We start from the raw sequence: 25169 nt of genomic DNA, 5'->3' as shown, positions 1-25169 counted from the left end.
AAAAAAAAAAAAGGAAGGAGAGCACAACTCAGATTAATAGATTCTGAAGTAGAAATTTTTGTTATAAGGGTGGGGGAGGACGAAAAGGAACCTAAATTCTGGAAGAAATTTTCTGAATTACCTATATTTTGCCATACCCTCTTTACCAAGTGGATGATGCCTAATTATAGAGATTGCTTAAAATATGTTTTATCTAGTCAGACTTCCCCTTCTGAAAAAAACCTCACTTTTAATTGAGTTCCCTTGAATTCGTAGGCATGGTGTTGGCTTGTCTCCACTGATAAGCCCTGTGACACTGTATTTTTTAGATAGCAAACTGTTATTACTCATGCTCCTGGCACCTCCACAAGATGAAGCTTTCTTTGTGATCAGATGTACTCTGAACCACTTGTCATCCCCCAAAAGCGATGAGCCGATGGTCTGTCACTGATACCAGGAAATATAATGAAAATAAATGAAGTTCTTTGAGCTTCCTGGATAGCATGGTCCATATCAAGAGGAAGACAGACAAACACCAGCCCAGCCATTGTGGGCTGGCTAGAGGGGTGAGATATGAAAGCAAGCAAGTATTAAACGTTCATTTCACTTCTTGAAGATTTTATTATGGCATTTAGATACGTTTGAGCCCGAAAGCCAGAAGGCTTTTTTATGTCATCAGAGTTATTTCTCTTGATTCTGGAACCTTTGGCCAGTTCTCTTCCAGAAACCCTTTCCTACATGACTCCTCTACTCTCCAACCCTGCTCACTCCCCTTTGATCTACATCCTGGCAGAGGCGAGCAGAAGATGCTCAGATGGAAACATAACCCTTGGAATCCCTGGCTTGGCAGAACTGGCATCCGCATTAGATAAGCAGCCATGCAGAAGGGCCAACCAGAGTCTGGGAAAAACAAGACCAAGATGACACCTGCCCCGTCTTTGTGCATGGAATGTGAAATGTCTTCAGGAAATAGCTATTCCCAAGTCCTGAAGTTCAGAACTGCCAGGTAAACAGCTGTTTCAGGTCTCTCTGTAAAGGTCATTGTCATGGTCCAGTGCCAGAAATTATGCCTGACCATGCCTCACCTGGGGATAAACAAAGAAAAGTAATTTCTCAGATGAGTGGCACTTGAGATCACTTGGGCAGAAGGAATGAAGCTGCCTACCTTGAATGGAGAGTCCACAGGGAAGAGAGGCAATTCCAATACAGATAAGGGCTCTCCTGCCAGCTGCAAAAAGACCACAAGAAACCCCTGCATTTAATTTACAGCATATAAACTCTGGGTTCCTGAGCCCTTGACCATAAAGCTTTCTCTCCTGCCAGAAGCTCTAGAAACCTCATGCATTCCTGAAGGGCCTAGCCAGGCTGTAGCTCAGCCGTGCACGGCCATGGTGAAGTGGATCTTCCTCAATTCATTTTCTTAGTCACCAAAGCAACTTCCTTGGTCACATAAGGGAAGAACGAAAAACTTCGGTCCAGGGATGGGTGTCCTAGATGTTTTGGTTCCTTGCCTCTTAGCAGTCTTGCCTGAAGCTGGGGGACATAGATTCCAGATTGTTCTCCCCAAATTGATTGATAGCTGATGAGTATTAGGACCAGGCTTCAAATGGAGCAAAAGCTCAGTTTCTGAGTACTTATCTCCCAGCTCCACGCCCATCCTTCTCTACTCTGCTCTGGGATGCTGGGGCTGGGACTCGGTGAACTGATTTTTGCTTTGCCTATTGCTCCAGTTAGGCTCTGCCAAGACAGGGCACTAGAGGGAGACCCCAAGGAGGGAGGAGAGAGAGGGAACTGACTGTTTTGCTTTCTGTTCCTGTGAGCATCATCTCAGCAACATTTCCTGTGAGCATCATCAGCAACATTTCCTGTCTACTTCCTCTTGCTGATTGGATTACTTCCTGTTCTTGTTGGCATCACCTCAGCCTTACTTCTTCCCCCCAGCAGTGGCAACACCTCCTAGCAGCAGTAGCTGAATCCAGTTTGCAGTTTTCCCAATATTTGTCAAGTCCTCATTTGGCTGGACCCTCAGAGATGCTGGCACCCCACCTCAGAGGTCTCGGTCCCAGCCCCGTCCCCCACATTTCTGATGTAATTAGCTCCATGACCTTTCCTCCAGCTCAGAGACACCAGAACCGCTGCGAGGCTCCTCCTCTTTGGGGGTTGCAGTTCCAGCTCGGTGGGGGACCTTTCCCCTATGCTTCTAAGTTTTAATAAGTCCACCCTCCTCCTCATGTTCCCCCAGCCCTCAGGGGCAGCTGCTTCCTATTCTACCTCCTGATACCTTTGAGTTCTCTTGTTTTATCCTTTCAGTTAACTATACTTATTTTAATTCCTTTATGAAAATAACTGGTGGGATCTCTGTCTCTTGACTCCCATAACTGATGCACTCATGGGAAGCAAAAGGGGCCAGAAGTGAACACAGGACATTGAGACTCAGGTCTCAATTCACTCTGCGAGTTGAATAAGCCCCAATTTCCTTCAGGCCGCTTTACTTTAATAAAATACGACATTGATTGAAGTCAGGGATTATAAACAGTAACCATGGGCAGCGTGCAGCCTGGAGATGTGCTAGGTTTGCCTGGCACCTGTGAGCATGCTTCGGCGGCATAATCCGAATGTCCTTCAGGGAGCGTGTCCTCTCCATGTCCATCTGTATCGCTGTCTGGCTTCTGAATGGATCCTGGATCCAGACTGTTTCCAAGGCTCCTTGCAGCTCTGACGTCCTTTGTCTCCAGCCAGGTACAATGCTGTCCTGCTCATGACCTGCGGTTTTGTTGGGAGACTGAAGAATGTCCCACCAGGAGGTTCAACTGATGTAATTTCTGCCTTACCACAAGCAGAAAAAAAATGCAAGAACTGGCCCCTCTGTTCCAGCCACGAGGGACTCTCTGAAGATATCAAAAGTGTGTTTAAAGTTGTGCTCTTTGGGGTGCACGTGGATTGTAACGCATTCCTCATCGACAGTAGATGCTGCCTTAATGGTAGGTTTGCCAGAACAAATGGGGACTTTCCTTCCATGCTTTAAATGCATTGCCTGGCTCAAGGATGCGACAAAAGCCTTGGCCACTGGTGGTAGAATGTTTGTGGTTTTCTCGAAAACTAACAGGGCTCCTGACATCTCAGTCAGGCGCCCTGCACAGCTCACTGAGATCACAGCCCCTTGTTTAAGGTGATGGTACAGAGACATGGCATGGCACTAGGCAGACGCAGCAGGAAGCTGACTTACCTGATGCGGAAAAGTCATGCGCAGCTAGCAGGCCCAGGACAGCCGGCCTCCTCTTTCCTCTGCCTTTTACCTTCAATAGATTTGTCCCTGGACTAAAGCTACTTAGGGAGACTGCCTTTGAAGGGTAGTCAAACCTCCAACAAAATTAACTCTTGCTTCAGCACACAGTTACCCATTCTGACACTAAGAAAGGAAGCCTTTGAGTCAGAACAGCTGAGGGGCACCAACAGAGGCAAAGAGGTTCCTGGGCTTGGCTGTTGAGATCCACAGGGCCTGCCCTGCAGCCGGGACCCCGTCAGGCGGAGCACAGCCCGTCTCCCTCCACCGCTGCTGCACCTTCTCGTCCCCTGAGATGCGGCCCAGCCCCGGGGCCTCTTGCTTTTGTAAAAAGTTAGCATTGACAGCAGCCATAGCCAATGGCAGTCTGTCCCCTATTGGTGACGGTTTTGTTGGTGGAGACCAAAGATGACCCTTTTTCCTTTACCCAGCAGAGAAGCTAGTTCACTAAATAGCTTAGTGAATTAATGCATGAAAAGCAATAGACCTTTTGAATTGACAGAGTTGAGTTCATCCAAACGGGAGCAGGTCGAAATTTTCTGGAGGCCCATGAATCAGTTACCTGATCAACAGCAACTGACCAGCCTCCCTGAACCACATTCTCAGGGAGGCTCAGAGGCTTTTGCTGTCTTTTCCAGCGAAGGGGCTTCTCTGTACATCCAAGGAATGTGTTATAGGCTGTGTGTTTAATCTTAAAAGAAAAAAAAAGATCTTTTCTCTTATGGGGAGGCTGGGATTATTATGTTCGGGCCCAGAAGATAGGGAGGTGACCTGATGTCCAGGTGAGGCTGCAGGTCCTGGCATCCCCAGGCTTACGGAGGACACAGTGCCTCTGTGCAGCTGCTGGTCCAAGTCAAACACTGAGCCCAAGTAGCATGTGGCTTCATGACAGCTGTGCCTGTGTGGGGGGCTCGCTGTTCCTGTTTCCAAAGCAAGAATTAGGTAGGAGCCCAAAGAGGACATGAACTTTGGGCCTACTGGCTCCTACAGCACGGGGGTTTGGACACACTCCAGCTGGACAGCTGAGGATCTGGGGAGATCATGCTTCTTGATGGCAGGAGCCTCTGAAATCTCAGAACCCCAAACACAGTAAAGGTGAAACTTATGAGTAGAACAGTCGGACTCTAGGTGGCAAGGACAGTACTCCTGGCCCTCATCTCGTCCCTTGGTTGGTAATCAGGAAATTCGTTGACCCTTATTACAAGGGATTTTAAAGCATGAACCCTAGTTGCCACATGCTCTTATCTTCCTCTCCGGGAATATCCTTCCCAAAAGGTAGTAGCTGATGGGAAACCTGGTCCCATTCACAAAATTCTGGCCAGCAACCTTCCGTTGCCTTTCATCTGCCTCCATCTCCCTCTCCAAGCCATCACACTCCCTGCTGCTCTCTTTACTGGGAGCTGCATTTCCCCTCCTGCCTGTTCTTTCCTCAATCTGGGCACTCTCTCTGCCACCTCAGCCCTCACGTCTCACAGCCTGTTTGCTCTGATCCTCCCATTACCATCCACTGCAGGTGATGGCGGGGGCAGCGGTGGTGACACGACAGCAAGTGCTATCCACCTTAGAACTTTCTGAGGCTTCCCTTACTACATGCTCTTCCCTCCCTCGGCCCAGCCCAGCCCCCAAGCAGCGCAGAGCAAGAGAGGGGCCAGTAGGGTGCGCAAGGCCAGGAGGGGAAGGCTTACCCCCTGTGCTAATGCGGTGGGGAGGCCCTGTGTTGGGGGTGGGGGGATGTGCAGTGGGGGCCGGGCCGGCTGGCACTGACATTTTTATCACACTTGCACACTTGGGCAACACGTCCACCACACAGTGATCCCAGTGGACTGCAAGCTCTTCAGATGAGGAGTCACCCAAGAACATTGCACTCCAGACCCCGAGGGGAGCACTATACTCTTTGGCCATAAGTTCTTTACTAAAAAAACTACATGTGGGTGCTCTAAGGCTGCTGTCCCTGTATTAGAAGGCATGGAAAATCCTTTATAAATGTAAACATGACCTTCCCCATCCACTTATAAAGGATAAATTGCCAGTATTTTAATATTACTTTGCCCCCAAAGGCTTGCACTCTCTGTGAATCAACTTCTATTGTTAACATTCATTGAAATCAGGGCTTAAGACACTATACAAAAAAAGTCATTTAAGATAGCAAGCCACCCCCCTCCTTTTCCATGGCTTCTAGCTTGTTTTCAAGAGAAAAGCTGAGTTTAGATTCAACCAAAGTGCGAATATTTTAAAAAGTTGTTAATCACCATGAACTGGTATTGCTGCTCACTGTGATTCTTTTCTCTGAAGATTATTCCCTGGCAGCTTTAAAAAAGCAGCAGCAGTCTTCCTCCTCCACCCGCCATCCCCTCCTTCCTGTACAGCTGAGAAAGAAACAGGAGCCCCAGGAGTAGCAGGCTGTTCTTCAGTGAGAAGCTCTCAGGCACAACTTGAAGTGCTATTGAACAGACACGAACACTTCTGCAAACCTTAACTGTGCATAAGGATTTGTGACACTTTGAGGGAAATAACTGCTCTAAAGCAATGAGGATGTTTAATTATACAGAGGGTGCCAAAAAATGCATATACATATTAAGAAAGGAAAAAACTGTAATAGGAGGACTCAATACTGATGGCAAAAGATGAATACAAGTCACGTTTGACTTCTGCAATTACAAGAGGTGCTCAAAGTGGTTACCATCAGCATCCACACAGTTCTGATTACCGCGAACTGCTTGCTGCTTGAGCAACACTGACCAAAGTGTCCACTTGTGTATATTTTTTTGCCCCCCCCCACCCAGTATTTTCGCTTCTCCCACCACCCCACTCCACCCCCTGCCAACCTGCCCAGATTTAAATTGTGGAGGTTTCTCTCTTTCTGGTGACGCCTTAATGGCATCAAACAGCTTTGTCATGCTAACCTTATGGGCTTTGCACATTCTGCTGATGCGTTTTGCTCTGTCTGTTTCCAATTTTGTATCTAGTGCACTTTCCCACCTTCAAATTTAACAGAGATAGCTTGTACAACTTTTGCAAACACATCTACTTGTCTCTCTGAATGGGGAAGATTCTGCCTTCTGAATGGAGAAGCAAAACCAAATTGATGAATATCAAATTCCCACAGGAGACTCAGTCTTAGGAGTGATGACTCTTAGGGAAAAAAAAAAGTCTCATCATTAAAAGTCTCATTTTCAAGTAAAAGGTTACCAAATGAATACAGTCAAAGAAAAGATGTTTTGTATTCATTTTTCAAGATAGTTATAGAAGGGAGAACCTTCTAGAAAGGTATGGAGACATGCCAGAGCTTAATGTCTGTAATTTCATAGTGAGAAATGTATGTAAATGTTATTTGCAGGGAACAAGGATGAACGCATATCCTTGAACCCCTTCAGGTCAGTCAACTGCCTTTCTGCACTGTCCTTCCCATCATTTAAAAAATGTAACACGATTCTACTGGGTTCCCAAACAAAAAAAGACTTCTGAAGGTAACAGCTTGGCCAACACCAACATTGCCCCACTACCAGGTACCATCGATTGATGTAAAATATGATGCTTCAGAAATTATAAGAAATGGGTGGATTGACTTCAACTTGGAAATAATTCTGTGTGTGCAAAATTCAAAATCTGAGCATCACTTAAGCATTTTTCATCTAATGTATCATCTTCAAAAAAAGCATTCTAAACAGAAGAAAAAAAAGCCAAATCTGGAGCCTCTTGTTGCATGTGGAAACAGCCCTGTTGTTCACAGGAGGAATACATAGGCTTCATTTGTCAAGAATGAGTCTTCTTAGATGAATGATCTTTAGTTTTCCCAAAACATAAATCACCTGTCATCATTTAAATAAAGTTGAAGGAGTTGCCTTTACCATGAGGTTATTTTATCTAAATTTCCCTACTTCTCTTATTTAAACAAAACCACCAACCACAAAAACCAACCTTTCCAGGAAGAAGTCCAATCAGGACCACTCCTGCATGTTTGTGTACAGGAATATGAAAGGACAATATGTGACAAAAGGTTCAACTCTGGACTAAAGACACCTCAAGGCATGATTTTAGACATCTGTAAAAGAGTGTATTTAAAAACCTCTTGCCAACATGGCTGGAAAGCAGATGTCACTGAATATTCTGCTATGTCAGGCTGGAATTCTTACCTGGGTTCTCTCTGAGGAACGAGGCTTGACTTGTGGTAGGCTCAGAATGGGAGATAATCAGCCACCTCCCAGTACGACACTGCTCGCCATCCCTGAGAGCACATTTGAGGAAATGGTGGGGCATGCATAGGATTGTGTGCCAAGGAAGCTGTGTCCAGGGGGGAAGAGTTTTCATCTTTAAAAGTTGAACCCAGAACACCCAGGTGCCCTAGCTCTGAGGCTGGGGACTGCAGCTCCACAGCAGCTCCACTTCCGAGTTCACAGATGCTCTGGGCTATGAAAGCTTCTCGTTGCTTCTGCCCAGACTCTGAAGCATATGCTGTCTAGACCTCTGAGTGGGTAGACTGGGGCCAAATTGAGCAGAACTAGCTCTTTCTTCATACAAATGTAAATACAAGCGGCCCTGGGGGCTGGTATCCTGTTCATGAATCTTCAAAGCATCCCCACATTATGAGCCAGAGAATCTTCTAGATGTCCATCCTTAGAGAGCCAGGGGGACTTGGTCACTCCCTATTCACAGGCCCAAATTAATCACAGGGTTGAATCTGAATCTTTCTAATTCAGAACCAGCAAGGTCTGGGTGGGAGCCAGGCTGAAGGTTACTCTACTGCTTGTGATTATAAACAAGTTTGGTGCACATATTTTATTGTGTAAGCAAGACCCTGGAGGGCATGCTAAAATTACTTAAATAAAGAATTCTGTTTAAGTTCCTTAAAATTGTCCAACTGACTACAACAGTATTTATAAGTTGATGGCACCTCAATCTGAATTGCCTAAAGTGGGAAGCCTTACTTTTTACTTTGATGCACTTGAAATAAAATATACACTTGTTAATTTTCTTTCAGTCCTTTGAATTAGTCCAAATTAACGAAGCTTTAATTTTGTTCATCCTAACTCTGTCATCTGCCTTATCTGCATTCCAGAAAGGGATTCCATGCTTTGTTTAGATGAGACTTTTCATTAGCTTTTTGACATTCCCTGATGTTTTATTCGGATTAAGCTACCTTTGAGTCCAATTAGAAGTTTAATTTCACATCCACACACCAGTTACTCTCTGTAACTGAAGTACAATCCCAACTGAAGCAGTTACTTCCTCTGCTTGTAACCATAGACGAAAATGGAGCCTAGAGATCATCCTGTGCAAAAGCTTCATTTTCAGATAAGGAGACTGAGGCTCAGAAAGATGAAATGACTCGCTTATGTTAAAACCGGCTTTACTCAGTGCCAGCTAGCTCTTGAACTCTAACTCAACGCTAATTACTTAAGATGAGGATTGGAATCAAAGGATTTTCTGGTTCCTGCACTTCTCACGAACACATGTCTATTTATTCTTGCCAAGTTATTATTGTGCCTTGTATAATTTTAATGAAACGCTTGCTGTAAGCCTGGCCTTGGATACAGGTCCAAAAGGGCAGGAGATAGATTATCGGTCAGTTGAGAAAACAATTTAGTTTACTCAGCAAATGAAGGACAATCTTTAGCGCTTTGACTCCTTTTAAATAAATGACTTCTGGTTAATTATTATATCCCAGGTTTTATCCTTTAATCTCTAGGTTTAAACTCTCTGGTAGTAACTGTCCCTAAACCCATGCCAGTAATCATGGCTGCAGACAAAAGCTAGTCTTTCTGTAGCAATTTTTAAAAAGTCCTCATTTTTTCCCTGCTAAATTATGATATCCAATTAGTGCAATAATAGTTTACTCCCATATCAGGATAATTACAACTTTAAATATATTTTTCAGGTTGGAAAGCTCTGTTAGGCAGGTATATTCTAGAAGACTGAATGCAAACTTGTTTTGTTACCCATTCATTTGTGACTTCAGTCATTACTATAACTGCATCTTCTGCAATGCAAATGCTAAATTATATATTATGTAGTTTTCCAAGCACATTAGATAAAATCTTAAACAGACCTGTAGAAATGATCATGTCACAAAATTAAAATAAACTGAGCTACAGGGTAGATTCCATAACTTCATTTAATGTTGACAGCAGCTCAACTAAAATTTTGAAAAGCAAATACCTTTAATAAATCTGATGTGAATGATTATATATTTTGATAAAACTATTGTACAGTAATGCATACATATATAAATCTATAGGTAGAATTATATACATTTCAATAGATACCATATATATATATTTTCTACTCACATTTTTCTCTTTAGTAAAACAAAGCATATTTTTTATTTTTACTGTACATAGATGTGCAATGCTACATTAAGTCCTGAGTAATTTAAGGGACGATTAATAAACTATGTAAATTCTAGCCTTTCACCTAAAGATCCAGTAGATTATATAATAAAAATGTGAATAAAATTATATTTAAAAATATGCATTCAGCTATGTGCCCATTTTGTGCTTAGCAGAGAAAATTCAAGAATGCATAGTAGCCATTTACATTTGGGAAAATTGTCTTGAATATTCAAGATTAAACAAATATCCTATTTGTATGGATTTAGTATGGATTTATAGAAGTTTTAAGTGATGTCACCTACATCCAATTTGTCAAACAGGGAAGACTCCAGTCATGATTGGACCAAAAATCCCTTTTGCAGAATATGACATTCTGTGTAAACATCAGTGGTTAGGTATTATAAAAAATTTAGACTCAAACAAGAGGAAAGAGAAAAAATACAATGAAATAATTTAAAATGTTTTTCTTGGGATATAGGCAGCCATGTGGAAAGAGTATAAAAAAATAAGAGTATATTCTGGTGAAAGAGGAAATCAAATGAAAGTCATTTAAGGGAGGTCTGGTGAGCCACCCACTTTGGGAGGTTGGCTGGGCTCAGAGAACCCAAGATAATCAAGCCACATCCATCTTGTTACCAGGGACAGACTCTGCTGTGTAAGAAGAAGGAAGTACTATGGGGAAAAGGCCACATTCAACCACAATGGGACAGTAACAGTTGCCCATCAGAGTCACCATCAGCAAGCATAGTGTCCTAGCCCCAAGCTCAGGCACTCGGTATGAACTGGTGAGATGGTCGCAGGATGCTGCCGGCAGCAGCAGGAGGAGGCCTGGCCTCTTGCCTGGGAGGTTGCCCTGCACTGGGAGGCCTGCTTTGACGAGAAGGCACTGCATTGGTGGTTCCTCCATCACCTTCAGCTCTACCCTGTCCCATGGCTGCTGTAGTCAAAGACTCCTTTCTTGAAGAATGGCGAGAACTCACAAATGGTGTGTTTCGAAAGAGTCAGCCCCACTTTGTTGATGTGTAGGGGAGAGGTTGCAGATTGGAGCATCACGCTGAAAAAGTCCCTGAGGTATTTCTGAGGAAGAGACCAAAGTTAAAAACATGGTCAAGACATTGCTGGGTGGAATCGAGGAGAGGAGAAGAAATCTCTAGAAACAACCTCCCATCCAGTGCTGTCACCGTCATGAAAACAGCACTCAGGAAATCTCCTTGACTGCCTTCTCCATCATCAGACCAACTGAGGACATATAGCCATGATATCCATTACCAGGTGACATGTCTTTGGCTCAGAGCTCTGATTCATAACAACGCAGCCTCAGGTCTGTCTGCAGACAATGCCCAGTGGTGCCCAGTACAGGGGTCTGCTGTTTAGCAACAGTGTCACTCGTTAATATATTGGGTTGTCAGAAAAGTCATGACGTATTTTGTCTGTGTTTTTCGAAGGTCATTTATTTATATAAAGAACAAAGATCAATCAATGATATATTGCCCGTTTTGTTCAATAACCTTTTGCCATCTTTCAGTGAGGTTCATAATCCCTCGTTCATAGAAGGAGCTGTTTTTATTTGCAAAAAACTGAACAAGGTGCTGATTTACAGCCTCATCTGAATCGAGGATTATGCCATGCAAGGAGTTTTGAAGAGAGCGAAACAAGTACAAGTCTGATGGCGCAAGGTCAGGTGAGTATGGTGGGTGTGGCAACACATCTCATCCAAGCTCCAATCATTTATGACCGGTGATCAAACTTGTGTGTGATCTCGCGTTGTCGTGATAGAACACAACTCCTTTACAATAAACAAGCTCTGGACATTTCTGGATGATGGATTTGTTCAAACTGTCCAAATGCTGACAGAACACATTCAAACTGATTGTTTGGTTCCTTGGTAGGAGCTCGAAAAACACAACACCTTTAAAATCCCACCACACGAAGAGCATAACCTTCCTCTGATGAATGTCTGCTTTCGGTGTTGTTTGAGGCGAATCATCACGTCGGGACCAAGACTGTTTGTGCACCACATTGTTGTAAACAATTCACTTCTCATCACGAGTTATCAGTCGTTTCAAAAAACTATCATTTTCTTCACGTTTAATGAGCATATTGCAGATGTTTATACGCGCCGTCAAATGAACTTCCTTAAGTTCATGTGGAACCCAAATATCGATCTTGCTTACATTTCCCAGCTTCTTCAGGTGGTTATGAATGCTTGAATGATGGATGTTCAATGTTTCTGCAATCTCTCGTGTCGTGTAATGAGGGTTTGACTTAGTCAATGCCTTTATTTTGTTGTCATCAACCTTGGTGGGCCTCCCTGACCGAGGAGCGTCGTTAAAATCACCAGCATGGAATTTCGTGAACCAGCATTGGCACTGAAGTTCTTATAGAGCATTGTCACTGTAAACTTTATGCAACTTTTCACAAGCTTGATGCGTGTTCTTCCCTTTGTGGAAGTAAAACAGTAAAATATGGCAAAAATGCACAATTTGATCTTCCATCTTCAACTTGTTGTAAAATCTCCAAAACTCAACCAAAATACTCAATTTTTTTTAGAATGAAGCTAGAACTGTCAGCTGTCAAATGACATAGCAATAACATGGATGTGAATGACTCTAGTACTTCCAAGAATGAACTAGTGCGATCTGTTGCAAACATGCGTCATGACTTTCCGACAACCCAATACTATTTTTTAAAGTCTTTTTCCCCAACTTACTCATTAAAATGAAAGATGATTAAAAGGTAGGGGAAAAAGCTAGCCATCTGTACAATGCCAAACACGCTGCTGACTATTTTTAAATGGGACAATTACTATCTGCTTTGTATCCTTCTTATAAATAAAGAAAACCAAATACTGGGGACAAGAGGGTCAGTTTCAAGTACTAATATTTACAGATTATTTTGCAAATCCTGTAATCATCAATGAAAATACATTTCTGACTACGATTAACTACTCTGAACCCTTGCTCTCCCCTCTCCCACCCCTCGCACGTATTTGACACAGCATCCTCCGCCTTTTCTGGCACTGAATAGTAAAGCATGTCTGAAACTAGGATCCGAGATGCTGGGGATGAAATTACATGTGGGTACTGGCAGGATGTATTAAAGGAAAAGACAACACACAAAAACAGTTAACATATTTCAGGTCAGGCAAATCTTATCCATAACAGAAATTGGGGCAAGCCGGGAAAGGGGTGGTTAAGACTAAACCTTTATTACTGTCTCAGCTTGTTAAAAAAATTAATCAGTCCTGTCACAAACTTAGAATTAAAGATAATTACAGACATTGAGTATGTGTCTAAGAAACACAGCCTAGGCCTAGAGCAGTGGTTTGTAACCAGTGGTGATTTGCCCCACAGGAGACATGCAGCAGTGTCTGGAGACATTTTTGATGGCCACTCTTGGTGGGGGGAGGGTGCATCCAGTGGGTGGAGGCCAGGGATGTGGCCAACACCCTACAGTGCACAGGAAGCCCTTGTGCAAAGAATCACTTGGCTCCAAATGTCCATAGTGCCCCAGTTAAGAAACCTTGGTCAGGGGAAGTCAAATGCAGCTACTTGTATGAAATGCCAACCTGAAATTTACTTCTGAAAGAAAACATATTGTTCAAAGGAAATCTGTTAGCTACTTTCTTAAAAATAACGAAGTTTACTAATATCTAGTATTTGTATACTAATTTAAAGTTCCCAAAAATCTTCTAACATGTAATTTTTTATGCTTTTTGGAAGTAATTGATGCACAAGAACTTCACATTGTTAGTCTTGACCACGTGTACACCTGTGAAACCATCACTAAAGAGGGATAACAAACATTTGCATCAACCCCAAAAGTTTCCCAAGTCACCTGATTTTGTTATCATCATACTCTACCTACAGTTACCTCTTTTTATTATTATAATACCCATTTTTGGGTGAGGACTCTGTTGACAGAGAGGTGAGCAAGGCTAGTAATCAAGAAAGAAGACTTTTGGGGCCGGCCGAGTGGCGCGATGGTTAAGAACTCGCTTGGGATGCCAGAGGGCCCCGGTTCGGATCCCACATATGAGGGCCAGTGACACTGCCCTCCACAGCTAAGATGCTGAACAACAGCTCAACCTGGAGCTGGGCTGCCATGAGTCGCTGGCGACGGCGTAGGCTGCAGTCCCTGTGGCAGTGGGTTGCCATGGGCTACCATATGTAGCCAGCAGCCAGCGTGAGCGGCCAGCAGCCGCAGTGAGCGGCCGTCCAGAAGCCGGCGACTGATCTGCCTCACCAGGGAAGAGCGCAATGATGGTGCCAATTTGGGCCAGTGAAGCAACATCCTCCACAACTAGAATGAAGAACAAAACGACAGCAACTTGTCTGTTCCCCTTCCCCCAATTCCCCAGCACTGTTCCTATTCCCCTAATTCCCCAATAAAAATCTTTAAAAAAAAAAAAAAAAAAAAAAAAAAAAAAGAAAGAAGACTTTTGAAAACAAGTGTTTTCATCTCAGACTCTGTTTTTCCTTTTCAATATTTTTAACTTACTGGTCTCATGGCAATCTCTCATGAAAGGTTTTTGAAATAGCAATCAGGTTAAGGTAAGAAGGTGGCAAAATCAACTGCTAAAAAAGTGAAGATCTTACTCCAGTAGTTATTTGCATCAGAGAGGCAAAAAGGAACCTGACTTCAGCTTTTCACAGGTGTGTGGGGGGTGGGGGGGGTGGGAGGGAGGGAAGCTGAGAATACCGACGTCAGAGGGACTCAGATTCCATCAAACATGGTTACTAGCAACTATAGTGAACCACCTGACCAGATAATGCTTGCGATGAAATGCGTGTGCGCAACTGACTGTTTTTGAAAGGTCAAAAGTGAAATGATTTAGAATGAGGAAGGTGAGGAGCTAGTCCACAGGTGCATGGAGCTGCAACTCCTACACAGTTTAAAGGCACTTTCAAGCGTGAGCAGGGCTGGGCTATTGCACAGGTGACCTCTCAGTGGCTCCTACACAGTTCCTGCTTCAGGTCTCCCACAGGCTGCATTACAGAGGCAAAAGCCTTCCAGATGAATTCTGACAGAATGGAAGGTATGTAAATCTGGGAACAATGTTGTATCAACATTTGTCATAATTAGTTCACAATTAATTAGTTCACAATTAAGAGCAGGGGCCACTTAACCGGCCAATAAAGCCTGAAGGGTATAATGGAAAGAGAAGTGAAAGAATATAAATAAAAGAAAAAACAAAAAAGGACTAGAGACAGTTCCCTGCCAGGACCCCAGCATAAAGAGAATAGAAAACTAGCTTCAGGTAATGCCTTTGTCTTTAAATGAACTCATTAGCATGCCTCGATGAAAACTTCCAATAGAAGGATCTGATTCAACGAATTCTAAACATTACAGGAGAGTTTTTTCATTGCAAAACAAATCCCTGCTTTGCAGAACTGGGTAGCCTTGGCTCCCTTTACAGAAAGTGCTTCCTTGCTCAAAGAAATGCTCTGACTAGGACATGTTCTTTGCCATAACCTCAAAGTGCTCTAAAGTCTATGATGTGAGGCACGAGGTTAGCTGAATGTGTCCAGAGCCACATGCTTAAAATGGGCTGGGCAAATTCTTTCTGGTGGATGACAAAACCAAATGACTAGGTTTATAGCTAGGGACACAAGACAGAACTAAAATTTCAGAAGGTTCTCGAGGTCACAGGCAGCATCTTATTCTTTGCAAGCCCCTATCATCCCTGGCACACTGCCAAGATTGGGGAAAGGGCTTAGAAGAAAACTGGTTGATTGATTTTGGTTGATTTAGAAATGGAAGTGTACACAGAGAACACAGCACATGTAGTCAGTGTACAGCCTAATGAATTTACAAAAAGTGAACACACCTGTGTGATCAGCGTCTAGGTAAAAATAATACATTTCTAGCACCCAGGCAGCCCTCCTCACACTCTCACAATTCCTTCCTCAAGTGTCACTGCTATCCTAACTTCTCACACCATCCATCAGTTCTGCCAGGTTTTGAACTTGATATTAATGGAATTACACAGGATACACTCTTTTGTGTCTGGCTTCCACTGCTTAGCATGAGGTTTGTGAGATTCAATACACACTGCTGGGTGTAGTGGTAGTTTGCTCATTATCACTGCTGTATAGTATTCCATGTGCGAACACACCCACTGATTGACTTTAGCAGAGGGGCATGCAACCGTGATTTGGTTCTTTTGTCTGAGCTCTTCTTCAACAACAAAATCTACTTCCATATAATGGTGTCTGGTGAGTCAAGTTTATTACTATTCTTCCAATAAAGAAAACCCTTTAATCCAAGGTCAGCCAATGTACTAGAACTCTATTATATATATTTAATATACAGTACAATTACATGTAAAATACATACTTAAATATACACATATTTACATTAGTAATTTTTGTTGTCACAGTGTTTTCCACAGCATCTATAGCTGAAGGAAGAAAATTAAAGTCCTTCCTGTCAAAGCCCTCCCTTTATCTTTGAATGAAAGACATCCATCCAAGCTCTCCCTGGTATGTAGAAAATAAGTCCTTGCACTGTGCTGCACCCCCAGAGCAGTGCGCTGCATACAAGTTAAAAAAAAAAAAAAAGAAGAACATTTGGAGTTTATATGACTTACCAGGGTTGTAAGGGCAAAGTAGGAAAATAATTTTTGAAATCCAATATCCAATTTCTGTTTTTTTCACATGGTGTTTTCTCCATTAAAAAAAAAAAGTAACAGCAGGCATATTTAAATGTCTGTAGCTGTCAGGGGCCACAGAAAGCTCACCCTGGTGTGGGTGTCCCACCGGAGTCTTAGCTTTGTTAAACACCCCAGATATGGGCCACTGAGAGCAGCAGTCATACCTCCTGGGGTTGTGCAATGTTTCAGCTCTGCTTCAGATACTTGGAGGATGAAAGTCAGATTAAAACAAATCCTCTTTCAAATAAGACTGCAAACCCAGAAACAGAGTGGTAAAGCAAGAAGGCGTCTGGGAGAAGGTCTGAGTGTGAGAGAGGGAGGGAAAGGGAAGGGGCCAAGAGGAAAAGGGGCCACCTAGAGATGGGGGGAGCTGTTGGCTGCAGGAGGCCAACAGGGGAAGGGCTGGGATATAGGGGAGAACAGGAGACACAGGGGAGGGAAGGAAATAGCACAACAATGTTGGAGATGAATGCCCGTGAGTTACTTGTTTATCAAGTTGGCAAAAAAGATTTAAAATTAACAAACTATATTAGACATTTATCTAAGTTACTTTTTGCTACTTAGACCAACACTAAAGTATAAGGTGTTTTCTTATCAATACTTTCAGAAAATCAAATTTAAATAACTAATGTTTACAGCATATTTCAATACTGATGTCACGTACCTTGATGTCATAAAGTACCTTTCTTCTATAGGCTGTGGGCATATTTTATTGTATTTTAAAGTCAATCTATGCAGGTGCAGTGAGCAGGGGGTAGACGTAACTGGGAAAGATGGGCCCCACTAGTCTGTTCCAAAGTGTTAAACTGAAATGTGCCTTTAAAAATCCCCTCAAAACAAAGGCAAAATCCTATAGGGACCATACGTTTTTAAAGGGGATGCCAAGAGAGACCAATGGAAGAATGAGGGATGTACAGATTGTCAGAGACACCCCACACCAGGCTCCTGACCCCTTCTTTCCAAAGTGGCCCTTTTTTTCCTTTAGCTCGTACCTGCCAAGACCCCTCTATTTCCTTAGGACTGTGTGCCGTGCGTATACACCAGGCTGACTAGCTACCGGCTCATTACTCTTATGGAGAGAATATTCATTAAAGGGTTTGCAGTATTCTTGGCACAGTGAGATGTTTTAATGGTGTATCTCCTTTAATGACCACAACAACTTTTATGAGGTAGACACTATGATTATCTCCATCTTCTACTGGGTTATCAAAAAAGTCATGACACATTTTTGCAATAAAAAACATAGAAAAAATACATCATGACTTTTCCGACAACCCAATAGATGAAGAAACTGAGGTCCCGGAGGCTTAAGTAATGTCCCAAAGGTCACAGAGTACAGAAATGGCTGTTCCAGGCCTGGCATCTGATCTTCCAACTTGAAGCTGCATCTCAATCACCAGGCTGCTGCCCACAGCATCCATCATCCCCCCTTTTTCATTGGGCCCCACTCTTCTGAGCAGTGTTGTCTCTCACTGGGGAAGGCCATCAACACTGGGCATCTCAGCTGCTTGGGCCAGATATGCTGCCTTTCCCAGGCCTGATGGTGCTCTCATGGAGGGTGACGAGGGGCATTGGGTCCTCTAGAGTTAACGTCCATACACATATGGGGAAAATACACCTTCCTGTGAGTCCTAGGCAGCTGTGCTCATGCTCTAACAAGTCACTCACAGTGAGATGGGCACTGGCCAGCTTTCAACTGCCCTGCCTCTGTTTTCCTTCCCAAATAACACTCAGATGCCATTCTGAGAAAACACCCTTCCCTTCTTTGGGGATTGGTTATCTGGCTGACTTAGGGCACAGGGCTGGTACATTTCTCCCATTCATATTCTGGATGGGCACTTCACAGCTAAAGCCCTAATCGAGACACTGGAACCCAGGCTCCTCTCGGGGGAGCCTCTTCCACGCTGGGTGACTGCTGCCACTGAGCATTCTCAAGAATGTAAGAAGCTCAGTGACTTCCGATGGGGGAAGGCTTCAGGAGAGCCTTTGGTCCACTCAGTCCCAAGCCTGGGAGTTGATAAACCCATTTGCTGACAATGGCCACAGGCATTTTCTACTGTTTGCAATAATGTGAATTCACAACGCCCGGGGCTCTGGCAGGTGGCAAGTATCAGTCAGGAATAAGAAGAAACCTTCCATTTATATCACTCCAGATCCCCTCGGGGGCTAGTCTGTGGTCAGGTCAAGGCATCTGTCCAGGGCTCTCTTCTCCTAGGAAGAGCTTTCCTGAATGATGCTTCTGATGGGTCAGTGTATCGCAGTGGTACATCCCCTGCCCAGTGTGCAGCTGGAAGGCTCCTGCATCAAACCCTGATATATTCACAGGCCAATCTTTAAAATTCCAGCCCCATTTCAAAACATAACTAAACATTATTAATCTTTTGAACCAAAACACAGGCTAATATGGTCTATTGGCTATGTTAATGAGTTCTGAAAGGAGAAACATGCTCCCTACAGCAATACAGTGTAATTCAGCCAGAATTTAGTCATTTTAGAGCTTTAGCCTGGTGTACCTCAATCAATAAACTGCATTTTTTTTTTTAGGAAAAAAATTTGAAATATAATGCGTGGCTACATGCTATTTCATTCTAGACAGTCTTGATGAGGGTCATTATGTTAACATGATTCACGTGTAACCTATAATCAATTTCAGTTTCAGCTCTCGCTGAAAGGAAAAGGTATGTAAGTTAATGGAACAACCCAGGTAAACACTGGCCTTTAGATAGCCTCTGCTGGGTTGCTCTTTTCAACTCCGGAGCTTCCGGCTGAAATGCTAGTCTGGTCATATGGACTGACCACGTGTTGTATAGTCTATCCAGGCAAAACCCTGTGAGATCAGCAAGGTGTTAAATGGCATGGCCCGTCTTGCAGTCATTTCCTTTCAGGTTTGAGATTTGGAAAGAAAGAATGAGGAGTAGTATATAAGCTCAGCAAACAGTGTGAACAAGACAGCAAGGCCAGAACGTGCAGAGCTCTGCATGGGGAACAGCGGGATTTGAAGGCTAACACAGAGGACCTTGAATCTGGATTTGGGTCTGTGGGCACTTTGTACAAAGCACTTCCCAGGTTGTGAGCATATGATCCCTAAGCCACACTGAGGAGGAGGAGGACAAAGGCGTATCCTTTCTTTATAGATGAGTAAACTGATATCTCAAGAAGCAGTGACTTAGCCAAGGTCCACAGACCATGAAAGGCTGACAAATGACTGGCTCCTCATTCAGGGGTAAGTCAGAACGGCGCAATATAATTCTCAGAGTGCTACCCTGGAAGCATGAAATGTAACGTGTAAATGCAGAAATGTAACGTGTAAATGCAGACCCTCTCTTTGGAGCTCAGAATTTTAATCAGAGAAAAAGAGAGAGGGAGAGGGAGAGGGGGGGGGGAGAGAGAGAGAGAGAGAGAGAGAGAGAGAGAGAGAGAGAGAGAGAGAGAGAGTAGAAGATGTAGAAATGAGAATAGGGCCTCAGAAGCATTTGAGAGATCTTAACTTCTTATCTTTTGGCTCCCTTCCCTCTATTTTAATTAGCAGGGGGATAAAATCATGACCATTTTCTGTTATTAAAAACTTTCTGCTTTAATAGGGTTCGTGACTATAAATGCAGCCTACTGCTTATTTCATGTGCAGTATATCACCCTAGCTGTGTCATTCTAATGATTTTCCCAGTCATTTCATTGTTGTGGCGCCCTCTTTATTTTTCAAAATTTTAACATAAATTCTTAATTTAATTTAAAGTTACTGAAATTATTAAAATTGAAATGTTCTTTAAAAATGTAATATGGCTTTATCCACCTTTTCATTGTGACACAGTAACAGGGAAGACAATTCAATGGCATTCCTCATTTCCAGAAGTCATTAGCCACAGTGGCAGCTTAAAGACAACTATCCGTCTAATAAGACTTAGAGGTTTCATTTACCTTGCAGCACTTGAGAAATTCATCAGCTACTGATGGGCTCTGAAGACAGATCAGGCCCGGATGGGGACACGCCAGGATATTTCTAGACCCAAGAGAGGTCTAATCACCAGTGGGGTCACTATTATTCACTCGTCAAGTCTTCCTCATTCTAAACTTTCATAAATTCTAGTCTGAACACCTCTGTCTCACTATTTAGGAATCCCAAACTATGTCTTCACTGGATCAGATATGCTGGGTTCCTTTCCCAACCTGCCCCAAATGTCCTCCACACTTGGACAAAATTAGTACAGTTTGATGCAAGCACCTCTTTCATCCAGCACACAGTTACTACATACCTGCTCCACACAAAACAGTGTGCCAGGCACTGGGTGCCTACTGTTGACTTAACCAGATACAGTGCCCACCATGATGGGGCGTCTGGATGCCTGTGACCACCCACTCCTTGTTCAGAGTCATTCTTCTTGGTGTTTTGCTCCCAGCATCTAAATCCTACTTATCTTTTAAGGACTAGGTGAAGGTTTGTTCTCTGTTGACTCCTCTCTTTTTATTTCATTCATACACCCAAAAAATATTTATTGAGAGCTTTCTACATGCCAGTGTTGCTGGGGATTCAGTAGTGACTAACACTCAGTTCCTGTCCTGAGTAGTTTACAGGCCTTTCAGGGAGATGCCGTAATTAAAATATGGCTACAAGAAAACAGGAATGAGATGCTTTTGGAACACAAAGGAAAAAGGCAACCCGCCTAGTCCTGCGAGTTAGTGCCATGTATGCCCAGACCTGAGGGGTAAGAATTAAGCAGGTGAAGATACAGGAGGAAGATGCTAGACGAAGCCTGTTGCAGGCAGCGGGGAAAGCATGGACAGAGCCTCGCAGTGGGGAAGCACAGCTTGGCGCACCACCGAGCGTCGGGCATGACTGGACTGCAGACCACGCACAGCCCATTCAGTGTGGGGTACGCGTTTCTGGAATGCACAGCTCACTGGATCAGCTCTCTGCTAGTCCTTACACTGGGGGTCCTGCACTGTGCACTGGTGATCCCCCCTCTTGGACCAGTAGAATCCTGCCAGGCCTTCTGGATGGAGCCTTCTACTTGTTTTAACCACAAAAATGCACTGGAGGTAATGCTGAGAGTGCAGAAGTCACCCCGCAGGTTCCAGTGCCCCAGGTGAACTCAGTCCTGAGTGAAGGCATGGCCAGAACGCAGCATATAAGTGGCCTCACCTGATGCGACTCGGAAAAGATGAAACACCCAGTTGAGCTCTGCCCAAACTCCAGAACCACAGAATCCATAAGCAATAAAATGGTGGTTGCTTTGAAGGCACTAAATTTTGGGGTAGTTTATTACACAGCAATAGATAACCAAAATACATGTGTTTGGGAATAAGGTAAGAGATGAGGGAATAAATGAAATCAAAGCAGAATGAAAAAAGTTTCTTTGGTTTCTATTTATAATTTATGACTAGCCATACATTACAGTCCTATTCTACTTCATGCCAATCTCCTTCCAACCTTTTTAGTATTTTTAATGATTAATTATGTCTTAGCAGGTACTTCCTTTCTATCTATCCTACGTTTTAAAGTAAATACTTGAAATAAGTAGTCATCATTTGAAATATGGCATTTATTCTTGATGTTACAGAGAATTCTGAGAGCTCTCAGTTAAAATTCATCAGGATGAAATGTTAGTCTGTGATTACAAAATCAGAACTATTCATTACAGCTGTTCAGAGAAACTTCTTTATGAGTTTAATGACATAAGCATATTGTATTGAATTATTATGGTACTACATCAACTGGACACATACATTTAATATACTCAGTCTGGCTCAAATATTCTAATAAAATCCAGCAAGCTTTAAAAATTTTATAAGGGGGCCAGCCGAGTGGCACACTGGTTAAGAGTTGGCTTGGGATGCCAGCTCTGAGCAGCAGGGCCCCGGTTCAGATCCCACATGAGGGCCAGTGACGCTGTGCCCTCTACAGCTAAGATGGTGAACAACAGCTCCACCTGGAGCTGGGCTGCCGTGAGTCGCCAGCAACAGCATAGGTTGCTGTGGGGCTGGCCGGGAGCTGGCATGCGCTTTCGTGAGCCACCATGGGCAGCCATCCAATGGCCGGTGAGCAACTGCCTCAACTGGGAAGAGCGCAATGATAATACCAACATGGGCCAGTGAAGCGACTCCTCCACAACTAGACTGAAGAACAAAAGGACAGCAACTTGTCTTTTCCCCTTCCCTGATTCCCCAATGCTGTTTCTCTCCCCCAATTCCCCAATAAAATCTTAAAAAAAAAATTATAAGGGATGTGCACTTAAAGTCCATGTGATACTTAATTTTCACAAGTTGATGTTTTGGTTCTGGGTATTAAGCAGCTTCAATGATCATGCTGTGTCAGCCTGGCCTACCAGCAAGCTTAGGTGAAACCTCACAGACAAGCCACATGACAAAGTCCCAAATCTGCTTGGGCTGTGAAGTTGATTGAGCTTTTCTCCAGAGCACAAGTTAATACCAGTCTCATCTTTTCGGTTCATGGAGGGAAAGAGATAAATTGAGTTTATGCTACACCTGCAAGCCAGAAGTGAAAACATACATAACTACAATCAAAAAGACAAACAGCTTCCAGACAGTCTGACAGGCCCAGGTTGCAACTTCAACTGTTTGAAGCAAAATATGGGAGGACACCGGGGAGAAGCCTAGTTTCCAGGACTCACCTGGGTTCTTTGACTTTTGTTTATTGGATCTAGGTAAGAGATTGGTAACAAGCTAAATACAGATGAATAGCAACTCAACTTCCTCAGCATGGAAGGGAGGAGGTCAGAGGAGAGCCCTGGAGGCACACGTCTACCATTTCAACCACAAGGTTGTAGTCTAACTCTACACCATGAGCCAGCTCCTAGGGAAGTTAGTCACTCTGTAGCCACCACGCTGGGGACAAGGGACATTACAGCAGAGAGGCTTAGAGTAAGTCCCTGAACTCCTCTGCAACCTCAGTTTCCTCATTTTATTATATTTCTTTTTAGAATTAGAAGATTAAATGAGCTACTATTTGTAAAGTGCTTAGGGCAGATCCCAATTCACGGTATGCATTGAGTCTTCAGAAAAGTCATGACGTATTTTGTCTATGTTTTTCGAAGGTCATTTATTTATATAAAGAACAAAGATCAATCAATGATATATTGCCCATTTTGTTCAAAAACCTTTTGCCATCTTTCAGTGAGCTTCATAATTCCTCGTTCATAGGAGGACCTGTCTTTATTAGTGAAAAACTACACAAGGTGCTGATTTACAGCCTCATCTGAATTGAGCATTATGCCATGCAAAGAGTTTTGAAGAGAGCGAAACCAGTATAAGTCTGATGGCACAAGGTCAGGTGAGTATGGTGGGTGTGGCAACACATCCCATCCAAGCTCCAATCATTTTGGACGGGTGATTAAACTTGTGTGTGATCTCACATTGTCACGATGGAACACAACTCCTTTACAATTAACAAGCTCTGGACATTTCTGGATGATGGATTTGTTCAAACTGTCCAACTGCTGACAGTACACATTCAAATTGATTGTTTGGTTCCTTGGTAGGAGCTCGAAAAACACGACACCTTTAAAATCCCACCACACTGAGAGCATAACCTTCCTCTGATGAATGTCTGCTTTTGATGTCGTTTGAGGCAAATCATCACATTGAGACCAAGACCATTTGTGCACCACATTGTTGTAAACAATCCACTTCTCATCACCAGTTATCAGTCGTTTCAAAAAAGGACCGTTTTCCTCATGTTTAATGAGCATATTGCAGATGTTTATACACACCATCAAATGAACTTGAGTTCACGTGGTACCCAAATATCGATCTTGCTTATGTATCCCAGCTTCTTCAGGTGGTCGTGAATGCTTGAATGACAGATGTTCAATGTTTCTGCAATCTCTTTGTCGTGTAACGTGGGTTTGACTCGATCAATGCCTTCACTTTGTCGTCATCAACCTCAGTGGGCCTCCTTGACCGAGGAGCATCATTGAGATCAAAATCACCAGTATGGAATTTCATGAACCACGTTGGCACTGATGTTCTTGTACAGCTTTGTCACCATAAACTGTATGCAACTTTTCACAAGCGTGATGCGCGTTCTTCCCTTTATGGAAGTAAAACAGTAAAATATGGCAAAAATGCAGTTTGACCTTCCATCTTCAACTTGTTGTAAAATCTCCAAAACTCAACCAAATCACTGAAATTTTTTTTTAGAATGAAGCTAGAATTGTCAGCTGTCAAATAATATAGCAATAACATAGATGCGAATGACTCTAGTACTTCCAAAAATGAACGAGTGCCATCTGTCGCAAACACGTGTCTTGACTTTTCTGAAGACTCAATATTTATTAAGTAGTCAACATTATTATTTACATAGCTTTCTGCTCAGTGTTAATTGGCAAATGTTAATTTTTTCTTTTAGTTGTTTAGAAACACATGGGCCTTTAAAATGTAGAAGTATTTAACTTGAATGTTTTCCCCTTCAAAGGAAAGTAGAAGATAACAAGAACCTGGAATGTTTTTTTTTTCCCCCAAAGTCAACTGATACCAGATATTGGCAGACCCTTTATTTTAAGAGTTGCTTTAAAGTAAGAAAGAGTTAACCTGTTTTTCAAAATGGGGAATCATATTAAAAATAAGTCTAAGGCTTTAACTCAACTCTAACGCTAACACTCACCCTCACCCTACCCCTAACCCAAACCCTGTACCTAACTCTAACCCAAATTCTAACACTGTTTTAACCATAACCCTAACCCAGTTCCAAACGTAACCCTACTCCTGTCCTAACCGTGTCCTTTATACCAACCGTAACCATGTCCCTATCATTAACCCAAACCCTAACCCTGTTTCGCACTCTAAACTTAACACTGTCCCTAACCCTAAACCTGCCTCAACCCTATTTCTAAACCTGGCCTTAAACATAACTGGTTTCCTAACCCTAACCCTAATCCAAACTCTGTCCCTAAACCTAACCCTAACAGTA

At 43.1% G+C, this 25169-nt stretch overlaps 1 protein-coding gene across 1 annotated transcript in view; it reads right to left on the bottom strand.

The window, feature by feature from the left end:
- Nucleotides 1-639: 639 nt before the first annotated feature.
- KIF16B (kinesin family member 16B) overlaps nucleotides 640-25169 on the bottom strand; it is a 169027-nt gene continuing 144497 nt past the window's right edge. Inside the window, exons 14-15 of the mRNA XM_019627768.1 lie at nucleotides 1145-1207; nucleotides 640-1064 (exon numbers count right to left, since the gene is read on the bottom strand). Of these exons, the coding sequence (XP_019483313.1) occupies nucleotides 1044-1064; nucleotides 1145-1207 (84 nt within the window). The 3' untranslated portion in view covers nucleotides 640-1043. The remainder of the gene's footprint in view (nucleotides 1065-1144; nucleotides 1208-25169) is intronic.

The sequence above is a fragment of the Hipposideros armiger genome, unplaced genomic scaffold (genome assembly GCF_001890085.2).
Source record: "Hipposideros armiger isolate ML-2016 unplaced genomic scaffold, ASM189008v1 scaffold_740, whole genome shotgun sequence".
Taxonomy (NCBI): domain Eukaryota; kingdom Metazoa; phylum Chordata; class Mammalia; order Chiroptera; family Hipposideridae; genus Hipposideros; species Hipposideros armiger.
Note: the sequence above shows the minus strand (reverse complement) of the source record. Positions and strands in the feature narration are given on the sequence as shown.